Source organism: Pristiophorus japonicus, chromosome 5 (genome assembly GCF_044704955.1).
Source record: "Pristiophorus japonicus isolate sPriJap1 chromosome 5, sPriJap1.hap1, whole genome shotgun sequence".
Lineage (NCBI taxonomy): Eukaryota > Metazoa > Chordata > Chondrichthyes > Pristiophoridae > Pristiophorus > Pristiophorus japonicus.
Window position 1 is genome coordinate 278,199,617 of NC_091981.1, and position 23,833 is coordinate 278,223,449.

The 23,833-nt window shown below is 45.1% G+C and overlaps 1 protein-coding gene across 3 annotated transcripts in view; it reads left to right on the plus strand.

Moving 5' to 3' along the window:
• The window catches only part of xylb (xylulokinase homolog (H. influenzae)), a 295,599-nt gene that overhangs the window by 39,171 nt on the left and 232,595 nt on the right, over positions 1–23,833 (plus strand). For all 3 annotated transcript variants that reach the window (XR_011593279.1, XM_070880117.1, XM_070880118.1), the window contains exons 6-8: positions 1,168–1,296; positions 5,472–5,537; positions 17,541–17,613. Coding sequence is in view for 2 of the 3 variants with exons in the window: in XM_070880117.1 (XP_070736218.1) it covers positions 1,168–1,296; positions 5,472–5,537; positions 17,541–17,613 (268 nt within the window). In the remaining variant the exon portion in view is untranslated. The remainder of the gene's footprint in view (positions 1–1,167; positions 1,297–5,471; positions 5,538–17,540; positions 17,614–23,833) is intronic.

Genomic DNA, 23,833 nt, shown 5'->3' on the forward strand with positions numbered 1-23,833 from the left:
AGTCACAAAGGATGTAATTTGTGACTTTGATGAGAGCTTTTCGGTACTTTGGCAGGGGAGAAAACCAGATTGAAGGGATTCAAACATTGAATGCATGGATAGATGGTCACGGATTGGGGAGGCAACAACACGTTCAAATACTTTGGAGAGGAAAGGGAGGTTGGAGATGGGACGGTAGCTGGCAAGCAAAGTGGGGTCAAGGGTTGTTTTTTTGAGGAGAGGGATGATGACAGCAGTTTTGAAGAAGAGGGCAACAGTACAAGAGGAGAGAGAACCGTTAACAATGTTGGCTAACATGGGAGCCAGAAAAGGAAGTTGGGTGGTTAGCAGTTTAGTGGGAATAGGGTCAAGGGAGCAGGAAGTGGGTCTCGTGGACAAGATGAACTTGGAGAGATCAAGAGGGGAGATCAAAGAGAAACTAGAGGAAGATGTGAGTTTAGGGCTAGGGCAGGTGGGAGCCTCAGATGAAGTTTGGCCTTTGGGCTAGGTGAAGGAAGGGAACTCGTAGAGGCAACTGATCGGATGGTCTCAATCTTTGAGACAAAGAAGTCCAGGGGCTCCTCACCTTGTTGGAGGTGAGTGTGGTGGAGGCAGGGGAGAGGGGTTTAAAGAACGGTTAGCTGTAGAGAATAGTAACCGGGGGTGATTTTTGCATTCCAGAATCATCCTAGAATAGTGATCAGTTTTTGTAGACAAGAGTAGGAACCGATAATGTATTATTTGTTCGAGCCAGATCTGCCGGTGAATGGCTAAACCAGTTGCCCGCCACATCCGTTCAAGTTTGCACCCTTTTGACTTGAGGAAGCGAAGATGAGGGCTGTACCAGGGGGAACGGCCAGCGCAGAAGAGAGTAATCATTTCAATCGGCCTCAAGCCTATGTTTTATGGAGGGGAGTAGATCCATGCTCCCAATCCTTCCCACCCAGTGGAATATCTTGCAATATCCCGGGCCTATACATGAAGATGGTGACCAGTGCCTGTGGAACTGTATTCAGCCAATGTTTTCAGCAGGGTAGGAAGGAGCAGGAGAAAATCAACAGGAATAAAGGTTAAATTAATGATGATTCATTAACTAGACTTTTAAAAAATTATTGGCAAATTTAAATAGTTATTTAACTCATGCGTTATTCGAAGAATTTCATTATTTTTCCCTGCTTTTCTCTTTAGTCTAGTTTCTCTGTGAAAGGATCTCCTATCTGGATGGACTCCAGTACCACTGAAGAATGCCAGCAACTAGAAAAGTCTGTTGGAGGGCCACAGAAACTTGCTGACATCACTGGATCGCGTGCTTACGAGGTTTGTTTATAGTCCATATCTTGCAAGTGAAAATTGACCACCTCAGCAAAAGCATTGAGCTGTGCTGTCATCTCCATCCAGTGAAGAAGTGGTAAGATGTTCTGACAGACAATGTATAATTAATGTGGACCATTTTCCATACCTCGGGAGCCTACTATCAGTTAGGGCAGATATCGATGTCCAACACCACCTCCAGTGTGCCAGCGCAGCCTTTGGTCGCCTGAGGAAGAGAGTGTTTGAAGACCAGGACCTCAAATCTGGCATCAAGCTTATGGTCTACAGGGCTTTAGTGATACCCATCCTCCTAAATGGCTCAGAGACGTGGACCATATACGGTAGAAACAACAAAGCGCTGGATAAGTACCACCAGCCATGCCTCCGCAAGGTCCTGCAAATCCACTGGGAGGATAGATGCACCAATATCAGTGTTCTCGATCAGGCCAGCATCGAAGCACTGACCATACTCGACCAGCTCTGTTGGGCGGGCCATATCGTCTGCATGACCAACACAAAATTCTCAAAGCAAGCACAATGAGAAGGGACTAATTAGCAATCTTGTTGTGCGAGGCCCCTTGGGGAAGAGTGACCATAATATGGTAGAATTCTTTATTAAGATGGAGAGTGACTCAGTTAATTCGGAAACTGGGGTCCTGAACTTAAGGAAAGGTAACTTTGACGGTATGAGGCGTGAATTGGCTAGAATAGACTGACAAAGGATACTTAAAGGGTTGACGGTGGATAAGCAATGGCAAACATTTAAGGATCACATGGATGAACTTCAGCAATTGTACATCCCTGCCTGGAGTAAAAATAAAACGGGGAAGGTGGCTCAACCATAGCTAACAAGGGAAATTAAGGATAGTGTTAAAGCCAAGGAAGAGGTATATAATTTGGCTAGAAAAAGCAGCAAACCTGAGGACTGAGAGAAATTTAGAATTCAACAGAGGAAGACTAAGGGTTTAATTAAGAGGGAGAAAATAGAGTATGAGAGGAAGCTTGCAGGGAACATAAAAACTGACTGCAAAAGCTTCTATAAATATGTGAAGAGAAAAAGATTAGTGAAGACAAACGTAGGTCCCTTGCAGTCGGATTCAGGTGAATTTATAATGGGAAACAAAGAAATGGCAGACCAATTGAACAAATACTTCGGTTCTGTCTTCACGAAGGAAGACACAAATAACCTTCCGATTGTACTAGGGGACAGTAGGTCTAGTGAGAAGGAGGAACTGAAGGATATCCTTATTAGGCGGGGAATTGTGTTAGGGAAATTGATGGGATTGAAGGCCGATAAATCCCCGGGGCCTGATAGTCTGCATCACAGAGTACTTAAGGAAGTGGCCCTAGAAATAGTGGATGCATTGGTGATCATTTTCCAACAGTCTATCGACTCTGGATCAGTTCCTATGGACTGGAGGGTAGCTAATGTAACACAACTTTTTTTAAAAGTAGGGAGAGCGAAAGCGGGTAATTATAGACCGGTTAGCCTGCCATCAGTAGTGGGGAAAATGTTGCAATCAATCATTAAGGATGAAATAGCAGCGCATTTGGAAAGCAGTGACAGGATCGGACCAAGTCAGCATGGATTTATGAAAGGGAAATCATGCTTGCCGAATCTTCTGGAATTTTTTGAGGACTTTCAAAAGGCTTTTGACAAGGTCCCGCACAAGAGATTGGTGTGCAAAATCAAAGCACATGGTATTGGGGGTAATGTACTGACGTGGATAGAGAACTGGTTGGCAGACAGAAAGCAGAGAGTCGGGATGGCAGGCAGTGACTAGTGGAATGCCGCAGGGCTCAGTGCTGGGACCCCAGCTCTTTACAATATACATTAACGATTTAGATGAAGGAATTGAGTATAATATCTCCAAGTTTGCGGATGACACTAAACTGGGTGGTGTTGTGAGCTGTGAGGAGGACGCTAAGAGGCTGCAGGGTGGCTTGGACAAGTTAGGTGAGTGGCCAAATGCATGGCAGATGCAGTATAATGTGGATAAATGTGAGGTTATCCATTTTGGGGGCAAAAACACGAAGGCAGAATATTATCTGAATGGCGGAAGATTAGGAACAGGGGAGGTGCAACGAGACCTGGCTGTCATGGTTCATCAGTCACTGAAAGTGGGCATGCAGGTACAGCAGGCGGTGAAGAAGCAATGGTATGTTGGCCTTCATAGCTAGGGGATTTGATTATAGGAGCAGGGAGGTCTTACTGCAGTTGTACAGGCCCTTAGTGAGGCCTCACCTGGAATATTGTGTTCAGTTTTGGTCTCCTAATCTGAAAAAGGACGTTCTTGCTATTGAGGGAGTGCAGCGAAGGCTCACCAGACTGATTCCAGGGATGGCAGGACTGACATATGAGGAGAGACTGGATCAATTGGGCCTTTATTCACTGGAGTTTAGAAGGATGAGAGTGGATCACATAGAAACATATAAGATTCTGACGGGACTGGACAGGTTAGATGCGGGAAGAATGTTTCCCATGTTGGGGAAGTCCAGAACCAGGGGACATAGTCTTAGGATAAGGGGTAGGCCATTTAGGACTGAGATGAGGAGAAACTTCTTCACTCAGAGTTGTTAACCTGTGGAATTCCCTGCCGCAGAGAATTGTTGATGCCAGTTCATTGGATATATTCAAGAGGGAGTTAGATATGGCCCTTACGGCTAAAAGGATCAAGGGGTATGGAGAGAAAGCAGGAAAGAGGTACTGAGGGAATGATCAGCCATGATCTTATTGAATGGCGGTGCAGGCTCAAAGGGCCGAATGGCCTATTCCTGCACCTATTTTCTATGTTTCTATGCTCTATTCGGAACTCCAACACGGCAAGCGAGCCCCAGGTGGGCGGAGGAAACGTTTCAAGGACACCCTCAAAGCCTCCTTGATAAGTTGCAACATCCCCACCAGCACCTGGGAATCCCTGGCCCAAGACCGCCCTAAGTGGATGAAGAGTATCCGGGAGGGCGCTGAGCATCTTGCGTCTCGTCGCCGAGAGCATGTCCCGAGAGCACTTGTGACAGAGACTGTAATTCCTGTATTGGACTGTACAGCCACCTGAGAACTCACTTTTGGAGTGGAAGCAAGTTTTCCTCAATTTCGAGGGAGTGCCTATGATGATGATGATGATTTGCTGTGCATGATATTTACTGAAAAGTACTTTGAGGACATGAGGTGGGTTTATTTGTTTTTTTGGGGGAGCAAATTGTGATGGAAAATCTGGCAATTTCTTATAGCCTGCAATCTAAAAATATGAGTGAGGCACAATTCAGTTTGGTGTCAGAAGGCCTTGAACTCAGTCGAATGTTCTAAAATATTAATATCCTTCATGTTGGGCAAACTACACGCAAACCACACCAAATTAATTTTTCTTGAGGCGAACGTCTGCATAAAGACTGGGCGATTTAAAAGAAAAATCTGCCTCCTTTTTACTTTGTTCTGCAGCTGTGCCTTGATTATCGGCAGTTATAACACTGGGTCAACAAATAACTTTGGAACCAGAACTTTACAGTGGAATATGGTAAAGGTGTATTACAAAGAGTCTGTACTTATTAAATTATAATGTTCTATTTTAAAAGCTACGTGCTGAAAATTGCTGCAAGCTATTTTAAAATACTTTATAGCCCAGTTTAAGTAGGTGCGATGCAGTTTAATTGCAACAAGCACCTACTTAAACTGGGCTATAAAGTATCTATAGCTAGGGAGTAACTACGGAGTGAAGTCACTGATGGAATGGCACATTCAATTCTGTCAAGCTGTGCAAGATCTCCTCGAGGAGATGTTCTTTCATTAGTTAGACTTCACACCACTTGCAGCATAACCAATCGTGCAGAGCTGAATTTAAAAGTTATTCTGGAGTCTGGTCACATTAAAATTTTTTAGGGTTAATAAAGGTTGGATCTTGCGAACGTAAACAAAAAAAATCATCAGCTTTTGGGTGCGACTGAACAAAGCTCTGTGCATAAGCAAAAACGTTCTGAGTGGGGCAATATGACTGGTTTCTGCTGACGCACACTGCTCTAAAGCAGATACCGGTGACAAATCATGGCCAGCAGTTTCTGGTCATTAAAGATTTCAATTAGAATTGGACTTTGCTTGCCTTCACTACCCTGAAATGCGAGTGAATACTTGAGCTAGGTTTGTTTTAGGCCAGTTTTTAAACATTTATATGTTTTGTACCTTACAGCGTTTCACAGGAAACCAAATTGCAAAGATCAACAAGAAGAACCCTGAAGAATACAAGAAAACTGAGGTAGGCTGTAAGAACGTGGTTGTAAAACAGAATAACGGCTGTTTAAAACTGACGGACTGCACTCGTGATGATTGTTTGTGGTCGCTGAACACAATATTCTCAGGATCTGATGGTGCTATAAATGTTTAGGTGTTGATACACAATGGTAGTTTTGCACTTCGTAGTATATGACATTTGCCATTAGTGGCTGTTATAATGCTGTGTAACTGCTTAACTGACAGTGTCTGCTGTGGCTCAGTGGGTAGCACTCTTACCCCTGCGTTAGAAGGTTGTGAGTTCAAATCCCACTCCAGAGACATCAGCAAAAAAATCTAGGCTGACAATCCAGTGCAGTGCTGAGGGAGTGCTGCACTGTCGGAGGTGCCATCTTTCAGATGAGCTGTTAATCTGAGGCCCTGGCTGTCTCCTGAGGTGGATGTAAAAGATCCCCTGGCACTATTTTGAAAAAGAGTTCTCGCTGATGTCCTGGCCAATATTTATTCCTTGGCCAACATCACTAAAACAGATTATCTGGTTATATCACATTGCTGTTTGTTGGAGCTTGCTGTGTGAAGGTTGGGTGCCGCGTGTCTTATATTACAGCATTGATTACACTCCAAAAGTACTTTATTGATTGTAAAGTGCTTTGGGACATCTGGAGGTCATGAAAGGTGCTTTTCTTTGGTTTCTGCCACAGGAAAGAAAAAAAATAATAACTGAAAACATTCTAGTTTATGACTTGTCTTCCACTAAAATAAAAAAAGTCTTGCATTTATATAGCACCTTCCATGACCTCAGGACATCCCACAAACTGTCCAACTCTGGTGGTGTTACATCTAAATGAAAGGGTCTGTAACTTTCTTTACTGACTTGGAGCTATGCCTCTAGTCTGAGTTATATTGAAGGCAACTGTTACTGGTGAGCACACTGTACCAGGGCCACAGATCAAAAGAAGTCACCAGCATTGGGTGGCTTGGCATATCTGACTGCTCACACTCCAGCAGCACTGTTGTACAGCAAGATGAATTATATAGCATCAGGCTGCAATACAATTGGTATTTTAACACACTTACTGTTCCAGTACAATATGTTGTATATAGTTTTCCATTATATTCTTGCTATATGCCCTGTTTGAGAGCTAGCCTAATAGCCTGTGATGATGAGATAGTCTGTTTTGTGGAGCAGAACCGAATTGTTAACTTCAAAACACTATTGAGAAAAATGACTGTGGCATTCCATGCTTCTGACATTATTTATTGGTTTGAGAATATAGTGTGCTACTTAAACTCCTTTCCTAGTGGCAGCACAGTACTAGTTGTGCTGCTTTGAGGGACGCTGAGAATAATCAGATATTCCTTTACATCGTTGTGCTAATACTTTTCCAGTAGCTAGAAGCTCTGATCCTAACAATGGAAGTGATATACTGGAGATACTCCATACTTGCTCCAAAAGGATTTGAGCAGTTATGCCTAATCCGTGGGTTTGTAAAGGTTTTGGTGGTGATATACTGGAGGTGTTACGTAACTATTCTCAGGACAAACTCTCGCAGACACACGCAGGTTTTAAAAATAAATAACTATTTCTCCCGTCACTCCATGTGTTGAAGTGTCTAGTCTCTAATCAACATCTACACTTTGTGACATGATTGTGCTCTGGGGAGAAGTGTGCACACAAACCTGCCTCTTACCATCTGGCACAGCATCATTTATTAAATGAAGTTATTTATGTTTGTAGTGTGATATCTTCTCTAGGACATCACAAAACACACAGACTTTATAAGATGGCGCCAATGCATCATTAGTTGCATTACCATAGTAGTCCACTAGGTGGAGCTCTAGATTACATAGAAACGGCGATTTTTTTTGTCGCGCCCTGAGCTTAGTTAGTAAATCAGCCCAGTGTGGGTTTGAACCCTGATCTGTGCCAAATTAGCTGATTGCAGCTGAGACAACAGTAGGGATTAGCCTCGGTCTCTGGGCTAGGCAGGACAGATGTATGTGTAGACTTTAGGTGAGAATAGGATCGGGCTGGAGTTTGATGCCCCTGGTCAAAATGTTGATGACATTCATTAGTCTCACGCGGGAAGAGCAGCTGCTTGGGTCCCCGGGGCCTGACGAACCATACTGCAAGCGGTGCCTGTAGGAGAGGAAGAGGAATTCTAGCATTGTGGAGTAGTCATTGGAAGTTGGAGTTTGTGTAATAATACCTGTCTTTGGAGTGAGTGTGACTGATAATGACTTAGTGCTGACATTCTGATCCTAATGACCATACTATTTGTTTTATTCTTTGTATCCTATCCTTTTTCATTGGGAATTGTTGCCTTCCAGTCTCTTGTTATCATATTTCAGAGTAAAATAAAATCTAGCACTGAAGAATGAGAAGGAGAAAGAGCTTTCTGTGCGTCAGCCATTCTGGTCAGGCAAAATTATCCAGTACCACATAGTAACGACTTGAAAGTGGACTTGTAACACACTTATTGTTCATCTAACCTTTCATCTACCATTTGCAGTGTAGTGTTTCTCAGACAAGGAATTGAGCAACTGCCTACTCTTAAATACACGTGATTTTATAGAGAAAGATAATGTTTTAATGAAACTGCTCTTCACATAAATATGCTTTTATGCTGTTAGTGATGACCTTGATACATTGGTGGTGGATTTTGAATAAAGTGGAACTGAAGGCTTAAACCTATTAGCGGCCAATCTCATTTTCTGCTCCGGTCCGTCACGTTTTTAAAAGGATTTGAGCTGTTATGCCTAATCCGTGAGTTTGTAAAGGTTTTTCTGTACTTGCTCTTTTCTTCATATAAAAGATGGCTCATCCAGAGTGACCCCAGTGCATTTTCTGCTGAGAGCTATTCTGTGACTTGCGCTCATGTGCAAACTTACATTATTGTCCTTACAGGCGGAGAAGGATCTCTGTGCCTTTTTGGGACTTTGGCAGACTCATTTAAGGAGGTAGTTTCCTGTCAGCTGAAAATGCCAAGGGGCTGTGATTGTTCAACACTTGATTGGGCAACCGGAACACTTGCCTAGTATTTTCCTCCATCTGGAAACAACAAAGAAATCAGTTGGGTCAGGAACCCTTTCATCAAGCCAACACCTGCAGTTTTCATCAAAGCAGAAAGTATCGTTAAATTGGCAACTAATCAAACACTGTCACTGGCATTTTCCCAGACGCCGCTTTCTAATTGTTGGCATTCCATGCAATGTGACTTTTTTCAAATGAGTACAGCAGGCTCTGAGGCTGTCGATGTGAATCAGGATTCGTAATGCTGGCTGACCCGAGACAAAGCAGCAAGCATGCCCTACGGTTCAATGTGACCTAAGAATCTATCTTTCTGCTTAGAAAGACCCAACAAGAAGAATTTGCATTTATATAGCGCCTGTTCACAACTTCGGGACATTCCAAAGTGCTTTACAGCCAATGAAGTACTTTTGAAGAGTAGTCACAGTTGTAATGTAGGAAACTTCCCCATCTCCCTCTCTAAGACCAATTTTAAAAATCAACTCTTTGACTAAGAATTTGGTCACTTGCTCCTTTCTCTTGGCGGCCTCTTTTTCCTTATGCCTCCGAAGCATCTTGAGATGTTTTTTCTACGTTTATAGGTGCTCTCTAAATGCAAGTTCTTATTTAGCACTGTTTCTGTGTGCTCTTTAAATTGTAACCCTATACTGTAGCTATTTTAGATTATTACAGCTCAGATCTCTGGTATTATTTCCTTATTGAGCTGACTGAAAATCTTTGTCAGCTCTACGTAAATTAAATTACAAAGTTTGTTACTTTCAACTCTTTCCTAACATTTGCTCTCATATACATGGCGAGATGGTACTTTCCATAGTCAGACTGAGGGTCTTGTGATCAGACAGTTGTGCTCTTATTTGTGCTATTACACAATTACATAAAATTTCTAGCACAGAAACAGACCATTTGGCCAAACTGGTGTATGCCAGTGTTCATGCTCCACACGAGCCTACTTCATCTCACCCTATCAACATACTTCTAACCCTATCAGCATATCAGCAGTAACTAGATGACACTGAGCTTGAATTTGAAAAGCCGGAAGGTTTCTGGAGGAAGAGAAGGAAGGAGCTTCAGTTTTGAGACACTAGGAAGGAATGGGTTGACTTAGTTAGTAAGGTTCAGGAATGAATTGCTCCAGTCACGTACTCTGAACAATTAAGGTGAACAGATTTTCAATCTGTGACACTGGGAAAATTGGAACCTGCTCACTCCATAAGCTCAAAATTAAAAGTATCTTGAGAAGATCTTTCAGTGTAACAGCACACAGTCACTGGATGTGGCCAAGGACACTCAACATTCGAGAGAGACCAGATATCAACGTGGATTTGCATGCCCCGTTCTTACCAAAAACTCCGAATCGTGGTAAACCACATATTGGTGATGGCTGCTGACGTTTTGGACTGATGAGGCACAGCTATACATGCCTAACAAGCCAGCGTGTTACTATGGCATTGGCCCTTCCCATGGAATCCTACCACTAACCTTATAAACTGTAAGTTATCTTTTCCTAAGTGCATTATTCAGCAGTTGTTTTCTTTTAATCCTTGACATCCAGGATTGGATTTAAAATAAGTATTTAAAAAGTTATAGAAAAGAACTAACTGGAGTATCGCCAGACTGTCTATAACATGTCAAGGTTGTCTAAAGTATAGTGACCCAAATCTGTGGTAATTTCATTAAATTCCTAAAGTTGATTGGAACATAATATTACAACAAATAGCATTTACGTCAGAGGCTTCATCCTGGAGCCATGTATGCCACGTGTTATATTAAAGATTTAAGTCTAAAATTCGGGGGTTTAGCACTGGCCGTTATTGGCCAATTGGGGGGGAGGGGGGGTGGGAAATGGCGGCCACTGCACTTTCGGCCGCTGCTGGCAGGTCCTGTGCCATTTTCGGCAGGTTGGCAGCGCTGCCGAAAGTAATGTAATAAGTCGGAGCGTGACGACAATCGGCGTGCAATGCCAAGTTGACGCCCGCTCATCCATTTTGGAGTTTGCCGCCCCTATTGCCACCCTCGCTGAAGCACGCCTGTGCACGCAGCCGCTAAAAGTGCTTCAGCAGCATTAACAGCCATGAGGAGTCAGGCGGGACTTGGCAGATTGTAAACAAAGATGGAGGCTGACAAGTGGAAAACAGCTCCGATAGATGCCGGAATTTCAAATGCCTCTTTTGTCAAGGTTCTTCTTTTATACTTTCATTTTTTGCCCATCAGTGGGGAAGGGGGTGTGGGAGTGCTGGGGGCAGCAGTTACATTTTCTGGTGGCTTTCTGGGAGGCCTACAGTGTTTGTGGATCAGTAAATCAATGGGAGAAATCTTGTGGAACAAGCTTTTAGCTCAGAACTGAACACCTGTACAAAACTGCAAATTCCTTGGTGCATTCACAGCAAATTAAAAAATAAAATCGAATTCCTAAAGAGCATCAGATTGCCTTGAGCTCCATTGCAACGTTTGAAGATCATTTCTGATACGATCGCTTTCATCACCAGAATGTCACCTCCAGCAAATCTGGACTCAAATGCTTAAGATTTTTAAGGCATTATAATTAATTTATACAAAATTCCATAACCAATTATTTATCAAGTAAGTATTTTGCATCGAGTATGCAAGATCCACTAAAAGCTGCCACGATTGCTACACATTTAAACATTTCTAAGAGTAACCATTGTGGAAAGATTAGTGTTGCAGAGAACGTAGACGCATTCATGAACTATTAAAGAATCCACAAACATTGGCCGGCCGGTAATATGGTTGTAACAAGTACGGCAACTGTTCCGTACATGGCCCACAGGTTCACTCCTTTCTTCCCTGTTCCCCTTCACTGCAAGCCGGAGACAGACGCGACCTTCGGCCTCTTGCTGAGCTTAGTGCTGGAAAGGGTGTGTTACACCACAAAATCGATGCTACGCCGATGTTCATTAGCAGGCAGCACCTGCCTGCGCTCTCTCGGTGGATGGCCGTTAGACTTGGCTGGTGCAGTTACCATCATCATCATAGGTAGTCCCTCAAAACGAGGATGACTTGCTTCCACGCCGAAAACGGATGAGTTCACAGGGGTTTCAATGATATTCCGGATCCCGAACTACATCCTGAAATATGGAAGATGCCTGTGCGTGGATTTTTTTTAACGTGTGGTGGCCGTTGCACCCCAGCCACCACACGGGCTTGACAGAGCTAGGTCTTGGTCCAGTGGCAAGGATTACCCAAGTCGACTGGAGACCTGCTCTGCTGCACGGATCTAGTGCGCACACATATCGCAGTGTGGGCTGGCCTGTGCTGCCCTTGGGCCCTCGTCTCTGCTGGGCCTCGAACTCACGCCTCTCCTGGGCCCTGATCACGTCCCTCTACAATCTCTCGCTGCTCCTGCTGTACCTGCCCGCACTGCAATCAGCCAACACCCTCCTGCAGCAGCACACGCTGCTCCCTACAGTGGCACTGCCGCACGCTGCTCCCTCTAATGGCCCTGGCATGCTGATGGTCTTGCAGGCCGAGACCGCGCCGATTTCTGGGCCAGGCCGCCGCACTGATGCTAGAGGGAGCAGCGTGCAGTTACCAGCAGGCTTCCAGCATACTGGAATTTCTAGGCCTGCATTCCTTAAGGGCTAACATAATGTAGGTTATTTTCCTATATCCTGGCAGTGAGGTGATACTAAAGTTAGATATTCTCTATGAAAGGACAGACTGTGAATCTTTGTTTAATATGTAGAAACAGCAGGTTCACTTACTGAAATTTAAACTGAAAAGGATGGAAACACTCGGCAAGTCAGGCAGCATCTGTGGAGAGAGACAGCATTAACGTTTCAGGTCGATGACCTTTCATCAGAACTGGAAAATGTTACAGATGCAACAGGTTTTAAACAAGAACAGAGATGGGTGAGGGGGGAGTGAGGAAAGTACAACAGGGAAGGGAAGATCTGTGATTGGGTGGAAGGCAGCAGTGATTAAATGGCAAAAGGGATGTTGGCGCAAGGCAAAATGGGGTGGTAATGAGACAAGTAAAGAAACAAAAGTCGAGGAGCTCTTCATGGCAGCAGTAGAATGATTTCCAGCAGCTGCTGTCCGAAAAAATGGGAGCATTGGTTATGGTCTGAAATTGTTGAACTCAATATTGAGTCCAGAAAGCTGTTACGTGCCAAATCAAAAGGTGAGGAGCTGTTCCTTGAGCTTCCGTTGAAGTTCATGGGAACAGTGTTAGAAGGCCGAGGTCGGAGTGCGACGGAGAATTAAAATGGTAGGCGACCTGAAGCTCAGGGTCACGCTTGCGGACTGAACGGGAGTGTTCCGCAAAGCAATCACCCAATCTGCATTTGGTCTCCCCAGTGTAGAGGCTCACATACTGCATGGCTGTTACTTTAACACTGTTGGAGACCCAGTTAACAACCTCCATTCGCACACTCATTAGCTGGAAGCCTGTTTCCTCGAAGAGGTGGCGACAGCAGCTGGAGCGAGGGAGAGTGGGTCAGTCGGGAGGTCGGCCGCAACTGGAGACATTTGCCGGCGGTTGTAGGTCGTGCAATCTGCTACTGGGCTGGGAGCCGTTGAGTTGCTGCCGACAGCGATGACTCCCTGCTCCTGAGCGTGCATGCAATTCTAGGAGAGGCTGGACCTCATCTGACAGTCGCCTCTGCCACATTTATAAAATATGTGGGATGTCGAGCATTTTCTTCCAAAGCAATACAGGGACATCATCATTATCATATCATCATCATAGGCAGTCCCTCGAAATCGAGGCAGACTTGCTTCCACTGCAAAAGTGAGTTCTCAGGGGACTGAACCGTCCAAGACGGGAATTACAGTCTCTGTCACAAGTGGGACAGACAGTTGTTGGAGGAAAGGGTGGGTGGTTTGCCGCACGCTCCTTCCGCTGTCTGCGTTTGGTTTCCGCATGCTCTCAGCGATGAGACTCGAGGTGCTCAGCGCTCTCCTGAATGCTCTTCATCCACTTGTGGTGGTCTTTGACCAGGGATTCCCAGGTGCCAGTGGGGATGCTGCACTTTGTCAAGGAGGCTTTGAGGGTGTCCTTGAAACGTTTCCTCTGCCCGCCTGGGCTTGCTTGCCATGTAGGAGTTCCGAGTAGAGCGCTTGCTTTCGGAGTCTTGTGTTGGCAATGCGGGGACAATGTGGCTCGCCCAACGGAACTGGTCGAGTGTAGTCAGTGCTTCGATGCTGGGGATGTTGGCCTGATCGAGAACACTGACGTTGGTGCATCAGTCCTTCCAGGGGATTTGCAGGATTTTGCGAAGGCATCATTAGTGGTATTTCTCCAGCGATTTGAGGTGTCCACTGTATATGGTCCACACCTCTGAGCCATACAGGAGGGCGAGTATCACTGCAGCCCTGTAGTGCATAAGCTTGGTACCAGATTTGAGGGCCTGATCTTCGAACACTCTCTTCCTCATGCGGCCAAAGGCTGCGCTGGTGCACTGGAGGTGGTGTTGAACCTTGTCATCGATGTCTGCCTTTGCTGATAATAGGCTCCCGAGGTATGGAAAGTGGTCCATGTTGCTGTGCCGTGGAACCTTCATTGCCTCCAGGCCAGGTGCCAGACTGTCCCATCCTCTGTCGTCGAACTACAGTACGCAGATGTCGCTTGTGCCTGCGCACATTCGGAGACTGAACGCCAAGTCATCGTCAACATCGTTACCGGGCGTACAAAAGCATGGGCCTTACACTGAACATTCGTAAGACAAATACAGGGACAGACTAATGTGCACAGTCTTAAATATTTATTTACAGTGCTCAAACAGCACAAGATGTAAAAACAATAAAGCCAGAACCAGTCCACAATAATCTATCATTTTGGAATGGTGTTTTTATAGACTCTTGCCAAGCAACTAGCCTCCCATTTTGCTAAAGCTTGATTGAAAGTCTATCTTAAAAATAAAACCAGGTTTGTTTCTTGGTCGACCTTCAAGATAAGGAGCTAGCAGCTCAAGTTGTAGTTTATGCCATGGGATCTCTCTCATATTGCAACCATTTATTCCCAAGTAACGAGCAAACAGCTGAAGACATTTACACAAAAGCAAAACACTGCGGATGCTGGAAATCTGAAATAAAACAGAAAATGCTGGAAGCACTCAGCAGGTCAGGCAGCATCTGTGGAGAGAGAAACAGTTAACGTTAACTCTCTTTCTCTTTCTCCAATGATGCTGCCGAACAGATTTTGAGCTGAAGATTGCTATTTTCTTTGAAGTTTTTGCAGATGGAGTGTTTTCTCTTATAATGGTTTCCTCTAATGACTCAGTATTTAGAGAGACTAAAGCCATTTTTGTCAATGTCTGTTAATTCATATATTAACATTTCAAATAAGCTATTGCAGCCATCAAAGCAAGTATGACTTAATTGAACAAAGACATTCACCACTTTCCCATGGACATACCATCTACGGTCTTATATTTTGAATCTTGTTGAGGGAGGACAGCTTCCAATTACCCAAACTTTTAATTTTAATTGTACGGAATGAAGGCAGAAATTGTCGCAGTTTACTGCAATTGTTGTAATTGTTAGCACTTTGCAAGCGTGAAATATGTAAGTTACAGCTGTAGTGTGTGGGGAATTTGTTTTTTCCCTTTCGTTCACGAGATGTGGGCATCGCTGGCAAGGCCAACATTTGTTGCCTATCCTTGTTGCCCTTGAGAAGGTGGTGGTGAGCCGCCTTGAACCGCTGCAGTCCGTGTGGTGAAGGTACTCCCACAGTGCTGTTAGGGAGGGAGTTGCAGGATTTTGAATCCGCAACGATGAAAGAACGGTGATATATTTCCAAGTCAGGATCGTGTGTAACTTGGAGGGGAAATTGCAGATGATCATGCTCCCATGCGCCAACTGCCCTTGTGCTAGGTGGTAGAGGTTATGGGTTTGGGAGGTGTTGCTGCAGTGTATGTGGTAGATGGTACACACTGCAGCCACGGTTCACGGTGGTGGAGGGAGTGAATGTTTAAGATGGTGGATTGGGTGGCAATCAAGCGGGCTGCTCTGTTCTGGATGGTGTCGAGCTTCTTGAGTGTTGTTGGAGCTGCACTCATCCAGGCAAGTGGAGAGTATTCCATCACACTCCCGACTTGTGCCTTGTAGATGGTGGAAAGGCTTTGGGAAGTCAGGAGATGAGACACTCGCTGCAGAATACCCAGCCTCTGACCTGCTCTTGTAGCCACAGTATTTTTGTGGCTGGTGCAGTTAAGTTTCAGTTTCTGGTCAATAATGACCCCCAGGATGTTGATGGTGAGGGATTTGGCAGGGAAATGCCGTTGAATGTCAAGCGGAGGTGGCTAGACTCTCTCTTGTTCATTCATGGCTCGGCAGTGAAACATTTGAAAGTGCAAACAGTATTTTTAAAAAAACCTCAATAGTAACAGGCTGGTATAGACCTAGTAGTAATGCTGTTTCACATTGGCTGGCATAGATCTATTCACGCTTTGCACAAACTTTTTGTTTGGAAGAAACCCTGCCAGTGTATCTGACAGCTGTCTTAATATGGTGCACCAAACAAAATGAATAGTTATAGTTATGGTATAAACATAGAAACATAGAAAATAGGTGTAGGAGGAGGCCATTCGGCCCTTCGAGCCTGCACCACCATTCAGTATGATCATGGCTGATCATGCAACTTCAGTACCCCATTCCTCTCCATACCCCTTGATCCCTTTAGCCGTAAGGGCCACATCTAACTCCCTTTTGAATACATCCAACGAACTGGCCTCAACAACTTTCTGTGGCAGAGAATTCCATAGGTTCACAATTCTCTGAGTGAAGAAGTTTTTCCTCATCTCGGTCCTAAATGGCTTACCCCTTATCCTTAGACTGTGACCCCTGGTTCTGCACTTCCCCAACATCGGGAACATTCTTCCTGCATCTAACCTGTCCAATCCCGTCAGAATTTTATATGTTTCTCATTCTTCTAAATTCCAGTGAATACAGGCCCAATCGATCCAGTCTTTCTTCATATGTCAGTCCTGCCATCCCGGGAATCAGTCTGGTGAACCTTCGCTGCACTCCCTCAATAGCAAGAATGTCCTTCCTCAGATTAGGAGACCAAAACTGTACACAATATTCAAGGTGTGGCCTCACCAAGGCCCTGTACAACTGCAGTAAGACCTCCCTGCTCCTATACTCAATTCCTCTCGCTATGAAGACCAACATACCATTTGCCTTCTTCACCGCCTGCTGTACCTGCATGCCAACTTTCAATGATTGATGTACCATGGCATCCAGGTCTCGTTGCACCTCCCCTTTTCCTGATCTGCCGCCATTCAGATAATATTCTGCCTTCCTGTTTTTGCCACCAAAGTGGATAACCTCACATTTATCTACATTATACTGCATGTGCCATGCATTTGCCCACTCACCTAACCTGTCCAAATCACCCTGTAGCCTCTTAGCATCCTCCTCACAGCTCACACTGCCATCCAACTTAGTGTCATCTGCAAACTTGGAGATATTACATTCAATTCCTTCATCTAAATCGTTAATGTATATGTAAATAGCTGGGGACCCAGCACAACCTTGCGATACCCCACGAGTCACTGCCTGCCATTCTGAAAAGGACCCGTTTATTCCTACTCTCTGCTTCCTCTCTGCCAACCAGTTCTCTATCCACGTCAATACATTACCCCCAATACCATGTGCTTTAATTTTGCACACTAATCTCTTGCGTGGGACCTTGTCAAAAGCCTTTTGAAAGTCCAAATACACCACAACCACTGGTTCTCCTTTGTCCACTCTACTAGTTACATTCTCAAAACACTCTGGAGGATTGCTTTCATTTCAGCTTGCTCTAAAGTTGATTTCTGGGAACATATTTAAAACACATGAGCTTGCCTCAGAAAACTACCCCATACTTCCATCCCCATCCCATAGTACTGTCTGTTCCATGCAGGGTTCACTGTATCTTGTAATTTTTAATCAATCCTTGATTGAGTGTGAGCTGAATAGATGGCTTAGGCAGACTGACTTATGTGATTTAATGGTGCGTAAACACTAACATTCCTTTTTTTCCGGTTGTAGAGAATCTCTCTGGTCAGTAGTTTTGTGGCTTCTCTATTTCTTGGAGACTATGCGGCAATTGATTATAGCGATGGTAAGTGTATTCTTCCAAATGTGTTGTTTAACTTATTCCTTTTGATCTTCTGTTTGACAGTAGAAATTAGCAAATGATCACAAACTTTTTTTAGAACAGGAAAAAATCATTTAGACAATCATGGACATCTTTTTTTGATTGGAATGAGTATGGACTCAATTTTCACCATTGCCTTTTTTGGTGTATTTGAAAAGTTACGTCCGTTTTTTTGAGGCCTGACTACGCAAAAAAAATAAATTGAAAATTTCCCTATTTTAACTTGTGAATGTGGCCTGGCGCACATTGTTCTTAAGCTCTATGGGTGGAGTCTAAGATGTGCGCCAATATGATTGGGTTGCCAGGGTGATGACGGACACACTGCGGGCTGAGGCTGGAAAGTGAAACATACAACACATTCTGTCCAGCTCACAGCAACCTGCAGAAGCACATTGCAGCGTACCAACATGAAAATATTAGAGAGTCTTTGTGCCAAAAGTAAACTGAATTGGAAAGCTCCCCCCTCCCCCCCTTGCTGGTGCCCGGTGCTGCTCCTAGCCCAGGCCGAAAGGCCTCCCTCCCCCTACATCCGGAGCCGGTGCTGCTCCTAGCCCGGGCTGAAAGGCCTCCCTCCCCCTACATCCGGAGCCGGTGCCGCTCCTAGCCCAGGCCGAAAGGGTGGACAGACCAATACCAAAAGCCCCAGATTAAAGTTAATTCGAAATTGTTACAGCAATGGAGTTGTACTACAGAACCCCTAAGTAAAAGGGGTTATAATTATCCACTCTCCTTCTCTGTCGCTGATGTCCCGGCTATGGAACTGGATCTTCTGTGCTGATTTTGTTAACTGCCCAGAAGGTTTTTCAGAGCGAACCCGTATGACGTTTTAAGAAAAATCGTAGTTGGCCAAACTTGCATAAATAGCCAGAATTGGCGTGGGTGGCAGGTTACCCAATGAGGTAAAAAAAAATCCTAGCCTAAAAAAAATTAACCTAAGTGAATTACGCGGGTGCAGAAACTTTGGGGAAACTTGGAGATTTTAATTTACTCCAAAAAAAACGGTGCACGCCAATAAAACAGCGCAGATAATTGGGGAAAATTGAGCCCGAAGTCCCTTATTGATCATGTAATGGTTTACATTTTGAATCCTGACTTAATTTGTTATATGCAATAGGTCAGAGTTGCTTCCAACCTGTCTTGCATATAAACAAGGATTCTGTACCATTCTGTAAGGACTTGGGAACAGTTTAGATTTATCAGACCATGACCGGGAATTTGCATTGATCAGGATTCCCTCGTGATTTGACCCTATGTCTCTGATTTCTGAAGACAGATTAATGTAAATTTAATGTGTGTTTATAATTTATTGGTGAGAAGTTATTGACAAATACAAAAAGAGGGAATATACTGACTTGGCTAGTTCTGTTTATTTTCAGTGTAGAAACATTTTGTGTTGGACACAAGTAACCATAAACTATTTCAGTGAAAAAGATACTCTAATCCGTGTGTGCAGGAATTCTTCGTTTTATCTTGCCTGGAGAATGGGTAGTTGCTAATTCGTGATATACTATTGACTCAAATAATTATTAAAAGTATCTAAGTGACAGCACTGCTCAATGGAATGGACTTTTCTTATTTTTATTACATTTTATTCTTTGGTGCAAAAATATTACAGAAACCCTGCAATTTGAAAAAACTTGCATTTATATCTCATCTTTCATGTGTCAGGACGTCCCAAAGTGCTTTACATATAATGAATTACTTTTGAAGTATTATGTAGGCCAACGCAGCAGCCAATGTGTACACATCTAGGACCCACAAACCGCAATGTGATCAGTGATCGGTTAATCTGATTTTGATGCAGTGGGTTGAGGGATAAATGTTAGCTGAGACACTGGAAGAACTCCCCACTCTTCTTCGAAGAGTAGCATGGCATTTGTTGCTTCCACCTGAACTGGCAGACAGGGCCTTGCGGCTTAATTTTTCATTATTTTTGTATGCATACTGCCCACTTAACATCCATTTTAACGCTGAAATGAGGTGTAACGGCCATATATCGCCCATTTAGCCACAAAATGGAAAGTAACGCCCATTTCTCGGTCACTTATCGCCGAGCGTTACTTTCGGCATGTATGTAACGCCGATAAAAAAATAATACCGCCCGCCCTCTTTTTTTTTAGGCCGAAAGATCAGGATGAGCAAAACCAACGCCCATAATATCGTTCAGCGTTACTTTCGGCAGGTAATTAACGCCGAGATTTAATAATACTGCCCGGCCACTGTTTTTTATCGTAAAGATCACATTTGCCAAAACTAACGCCCAGAAAATCGCCCATCCTTACTTTCGGCACCTCGCACACATCTTGCCGACAATATCGATCGCCGAAAATAATGCTGTGAAAAAGTTGAACTGACCGGAACTACTCACAGCGGTATGAATGCCATTTTCTAAATCGCAGGTCGCATCATTTAAAAGGCTGCTCTGCTTCAACTTCGAGGGAGTTTGGATGTACTCTGGAGGATTTTTGAGGTGATGTGAACATCTGACCAAACATCTTATCATACTGTGGACGATTGGAATTTACTTTAGGTGTCTTAGTGGGGACATTTATTGTTTAATAATGATAGCTATTGGAATGGGGCCTGTCATTTCTCAGCCTCTCTTGATGACCATGCACATGCAGACTCAAGATGGCAGAAGGTACATTCGACAGCATTATGTGACCAGACTAAGACGTGCCAGACTGATGAAGAGGACCAGACGTCACCCCCCTCCGCACTTATAGGGAGAAGCAGTCTTACCTCAACTTGTCCGACAACACCTGCCTTAGGAAATTGCGCTTCCAGAAGGAGGTTATCTGTGAGATATGCCAACTCATCAGCGGAGATCTGCAGCCTGCCAGCACCATCAGGACTGCACTGTCGTCAAGGTCAAAGTCACCGCGGCACGTTCATTCTACGCATTGGGTTCCTTTCAGGCCTCAGCTAGCGACATTTGCTCTATATCTCAGCATGCCACACATTGCTGCATTAGACAGGTCATTGAAGCCCTTTATGCACGCAGGATGGACTTTATCAGCTTCCCTATGAGCAGGGAGGTTTAGACTAAGAGGGCTTTAGGATTCTACCGAATTGCTAACTTCCCCAAGGTGCAGGGAGCAATAGACTGTACGCACATCGTGATGCGGGCACCTTTTCAGGATGCAGAGGTTTTTAGGAACCGCAAAGGATTTCACTCCCTGAATGTGCAAATTGTTGTCGACAACCAGCAAATTATTATGGCAGTGAATGCTAAATTTCCGACCAGCATTCATGATGCTCACATCCTGCATGAGGATGCTGTATCTGACATGTTTACCAGTCAGCCACAAGGTCAATGTTGGATGCTTGGTGACAAAGGATATAGCCTCGCTACCTGGCTGATTACCTCTCTGCGTGACACCTACACCGAAGCCGAGAAGCGATACAATGAGAGCCACAGAGCCACTTGCAATATCGTGGAGAAAACCATTGGAGTGCTGAAGCAGCGCTTGAGATGCCTGGACCACTCAGGAGGCGAGCTCCAATACCATTCTGAGCAGGGAGCTCAATTTGTGGTGGTGTGCTCCATGCTGCACAACTTGGCTATCAGGAGGGGACAAGAATTGTCAGAAGGGTCTGACGGTCCACCTCAGGAGAGAGAGTAAGAGGAGGACGAGGAGGTGGACGCTGATCTCGGGCCAGACAATCAGGCTGACGCTGAAACCATGCCCCCGCCCCCCTGTAGACCGCAGGAACGGGCCCGCTTTGCTTGAAAGAACGTTGGTGGTATTTACAAAGCTGCCACACTGCTGGGTGTGCAGGTCATACATCACCTTGGTGACGATTAAAGTTTAAGTTGATTCAAGTTAAGTGTAATTATACCCTTTGGTGTTAAGGAATCACCAGTTCTGAGACAATGCGCAACAAGGTTATGTTAAATAAAAAACATTTAATCCGACCATTTGTCTGAAATCATAAGTATATCTGTAAAGAACACCCTGCCCCACCCCGTAACAAATTTATCACATTTACATCATTACAATGGTCCCCATTTCAAACCAACAAGGTAGCCCGCTCGCCCTTTGCCCCGGCCCTCCCACCAAAATAGCAGCAGCAACCTAAAAATATGTCCCAGACAACACCTGCGGCCATGCACCTCACTTTCCTCCCTACCCCCCCCCCCCCCCCCCGCTTCTCCTCCCCATCTCTACCCCTTTCCCTCTTGACTGCAAGCCGCCTGGCCGAGGAACTCCTCAGGCACTGCTTCATTGGGGGGGATGATGGCAGAACCGCTGCTTGGACGGATATTGGAGAGGACGGTACTGAGGTGGGAACATGTTCCGAGCCAGAAGCAAGATCTTCCTCCTGGTTCTCATGTGTCATTGGCAAGGGGGGTACGGCACCTTGGGATCCAGTGCCGCGCTCTGGGCCCACTGGGAGCCCTCTGCCACCAGTGTTCCTGGCTAACAGCTCCAGGGCCTCCTCCATCTCTTCCATGTTATATGTTATTTGTTGGACAAAACCTCGGTGCCAACTATGTTCTTGGTGCTTAGTAGGGTTTTTCCTGCTGGTGAATCTCCCTCCTACCTCCCACAACAGCCAAACAAGCACACACCACACCCACACACGCTTTCAGTCCCTCTCTGCTCCCTCTCTCTCTGTCTCCTTTACTGCGCATGTAATGATGACCCCTGACCTCCTGAATCGCGGGAAACGAGTGTTGCCATACCGTTGCTAAGGACGGCCACACTTTACGGCAGAAGGTCAGAGAGATTTAACACTAACGCCCATTTCAGATCGCTCGCGGTAACGCCCATTTTTTAAAATGGAAACTAGGGGTTTGAAAATGAGCGCCAATCTGGCGATCTGAAAACCCATATTTACCACCCATGCCGGAAATAACGCCTATTTTTGGGCGATCTTCACAAAAGTGGAAAATCTAGCCCTTAGTTTAACATCTCATTCAATTTAGCACTCCCTCTGTACTTTACTGAAGTGTCAATCTTAAGTCACTGGAGTGGGGCTTGAGACGAATGACCTTCCCTCCTTATAAGGCCAAGAGTGCAGTTGTTTGCTGACCATTCATTGGTATTTAATTCCATTCACAGTTCCTCTGATAATGTAGCAGCCCTTGCAAGCCTATGACACGACCCAGATAACATTCAGACATAGGCTGACAATAAGCAGGTAACATTTGTACCACTTAAGAACCAGGTAATTTAAAAACATTTAAAAACAAGAGAAAGCCTTGCCACCTCCCTTTGATCTTCAATGGCACCACCATCACCAAGTTCCCCCACCATCAATATTCTGGAAATAACTATTGACCAGAAACTTAACTGGACTAGCCGTTTCAACATTGGGGCTACAAAAGCAGGACAGAGGCTGGGAACTTTCCTCCTGACCCCCGCAAAACCTTTCCACCACCTACAAGGCTCAAGTCAGAAGTGTAATAGAATATTTACCACTCGCCTGGAAGGGTGCAGCCACAGCTTCTGTCAAGAAGCTCAAAACCACCCAGGACAAAGTGGTGAACTTGATTGGTGCCCCTGCCACTGGACTCAATATCCACTCCCTCCATCACCAGCGCACTGTTGGTGCAGTATATATACTCTGTGACCTCTACCACCAAGAAGAACAACAATGTTGTGGGAACACCATCACCTCCAAGACCCACACCATCCTAACTTGCAAGTATAGTGCTGGATTTTCAGCTTTAGTGTTTTTGTGGAGGTAATGACGGCGGGGCGGTAAAGTTTGCGCCCGGGAACAGTTTGCGCCTCAGTAAGTAAAATTGGGCAGTTGGGCCCTGAGTCAGGGGACGTAGCGCTAAGGAGATGTTAGGATGGGAAACTCCTGAGCTAAAGAGCCGGACCGGGAGCGCTCCGAGAAACACCTGGGGGGGGGGCGGAAACCCGAAAAAAAACCCCACAAAAACAGTCCCCAAAAATTGTCCACGCCACCACAAGACAAATCGCAAACAAAATTACAAGAAAAAACAATCACACTTGCCTTCGGAATCCATTACTTACCTCTCCGCTGTCGGTATCGTTGCACCGCCTGATTTCCCAAGCACTCACTGCGAGGCGCGCTTCACGGCGGACGGGTTGGGCAAGAGTCAAAACTTGCGGCAGTGTCGCAACCTGGGGCGTTGCACACCCGGCGCAGCTTTTCCGGGCGGTGCTGTTCCTGCACCGCTGCAAAACCGGATCCGAGGATCGCT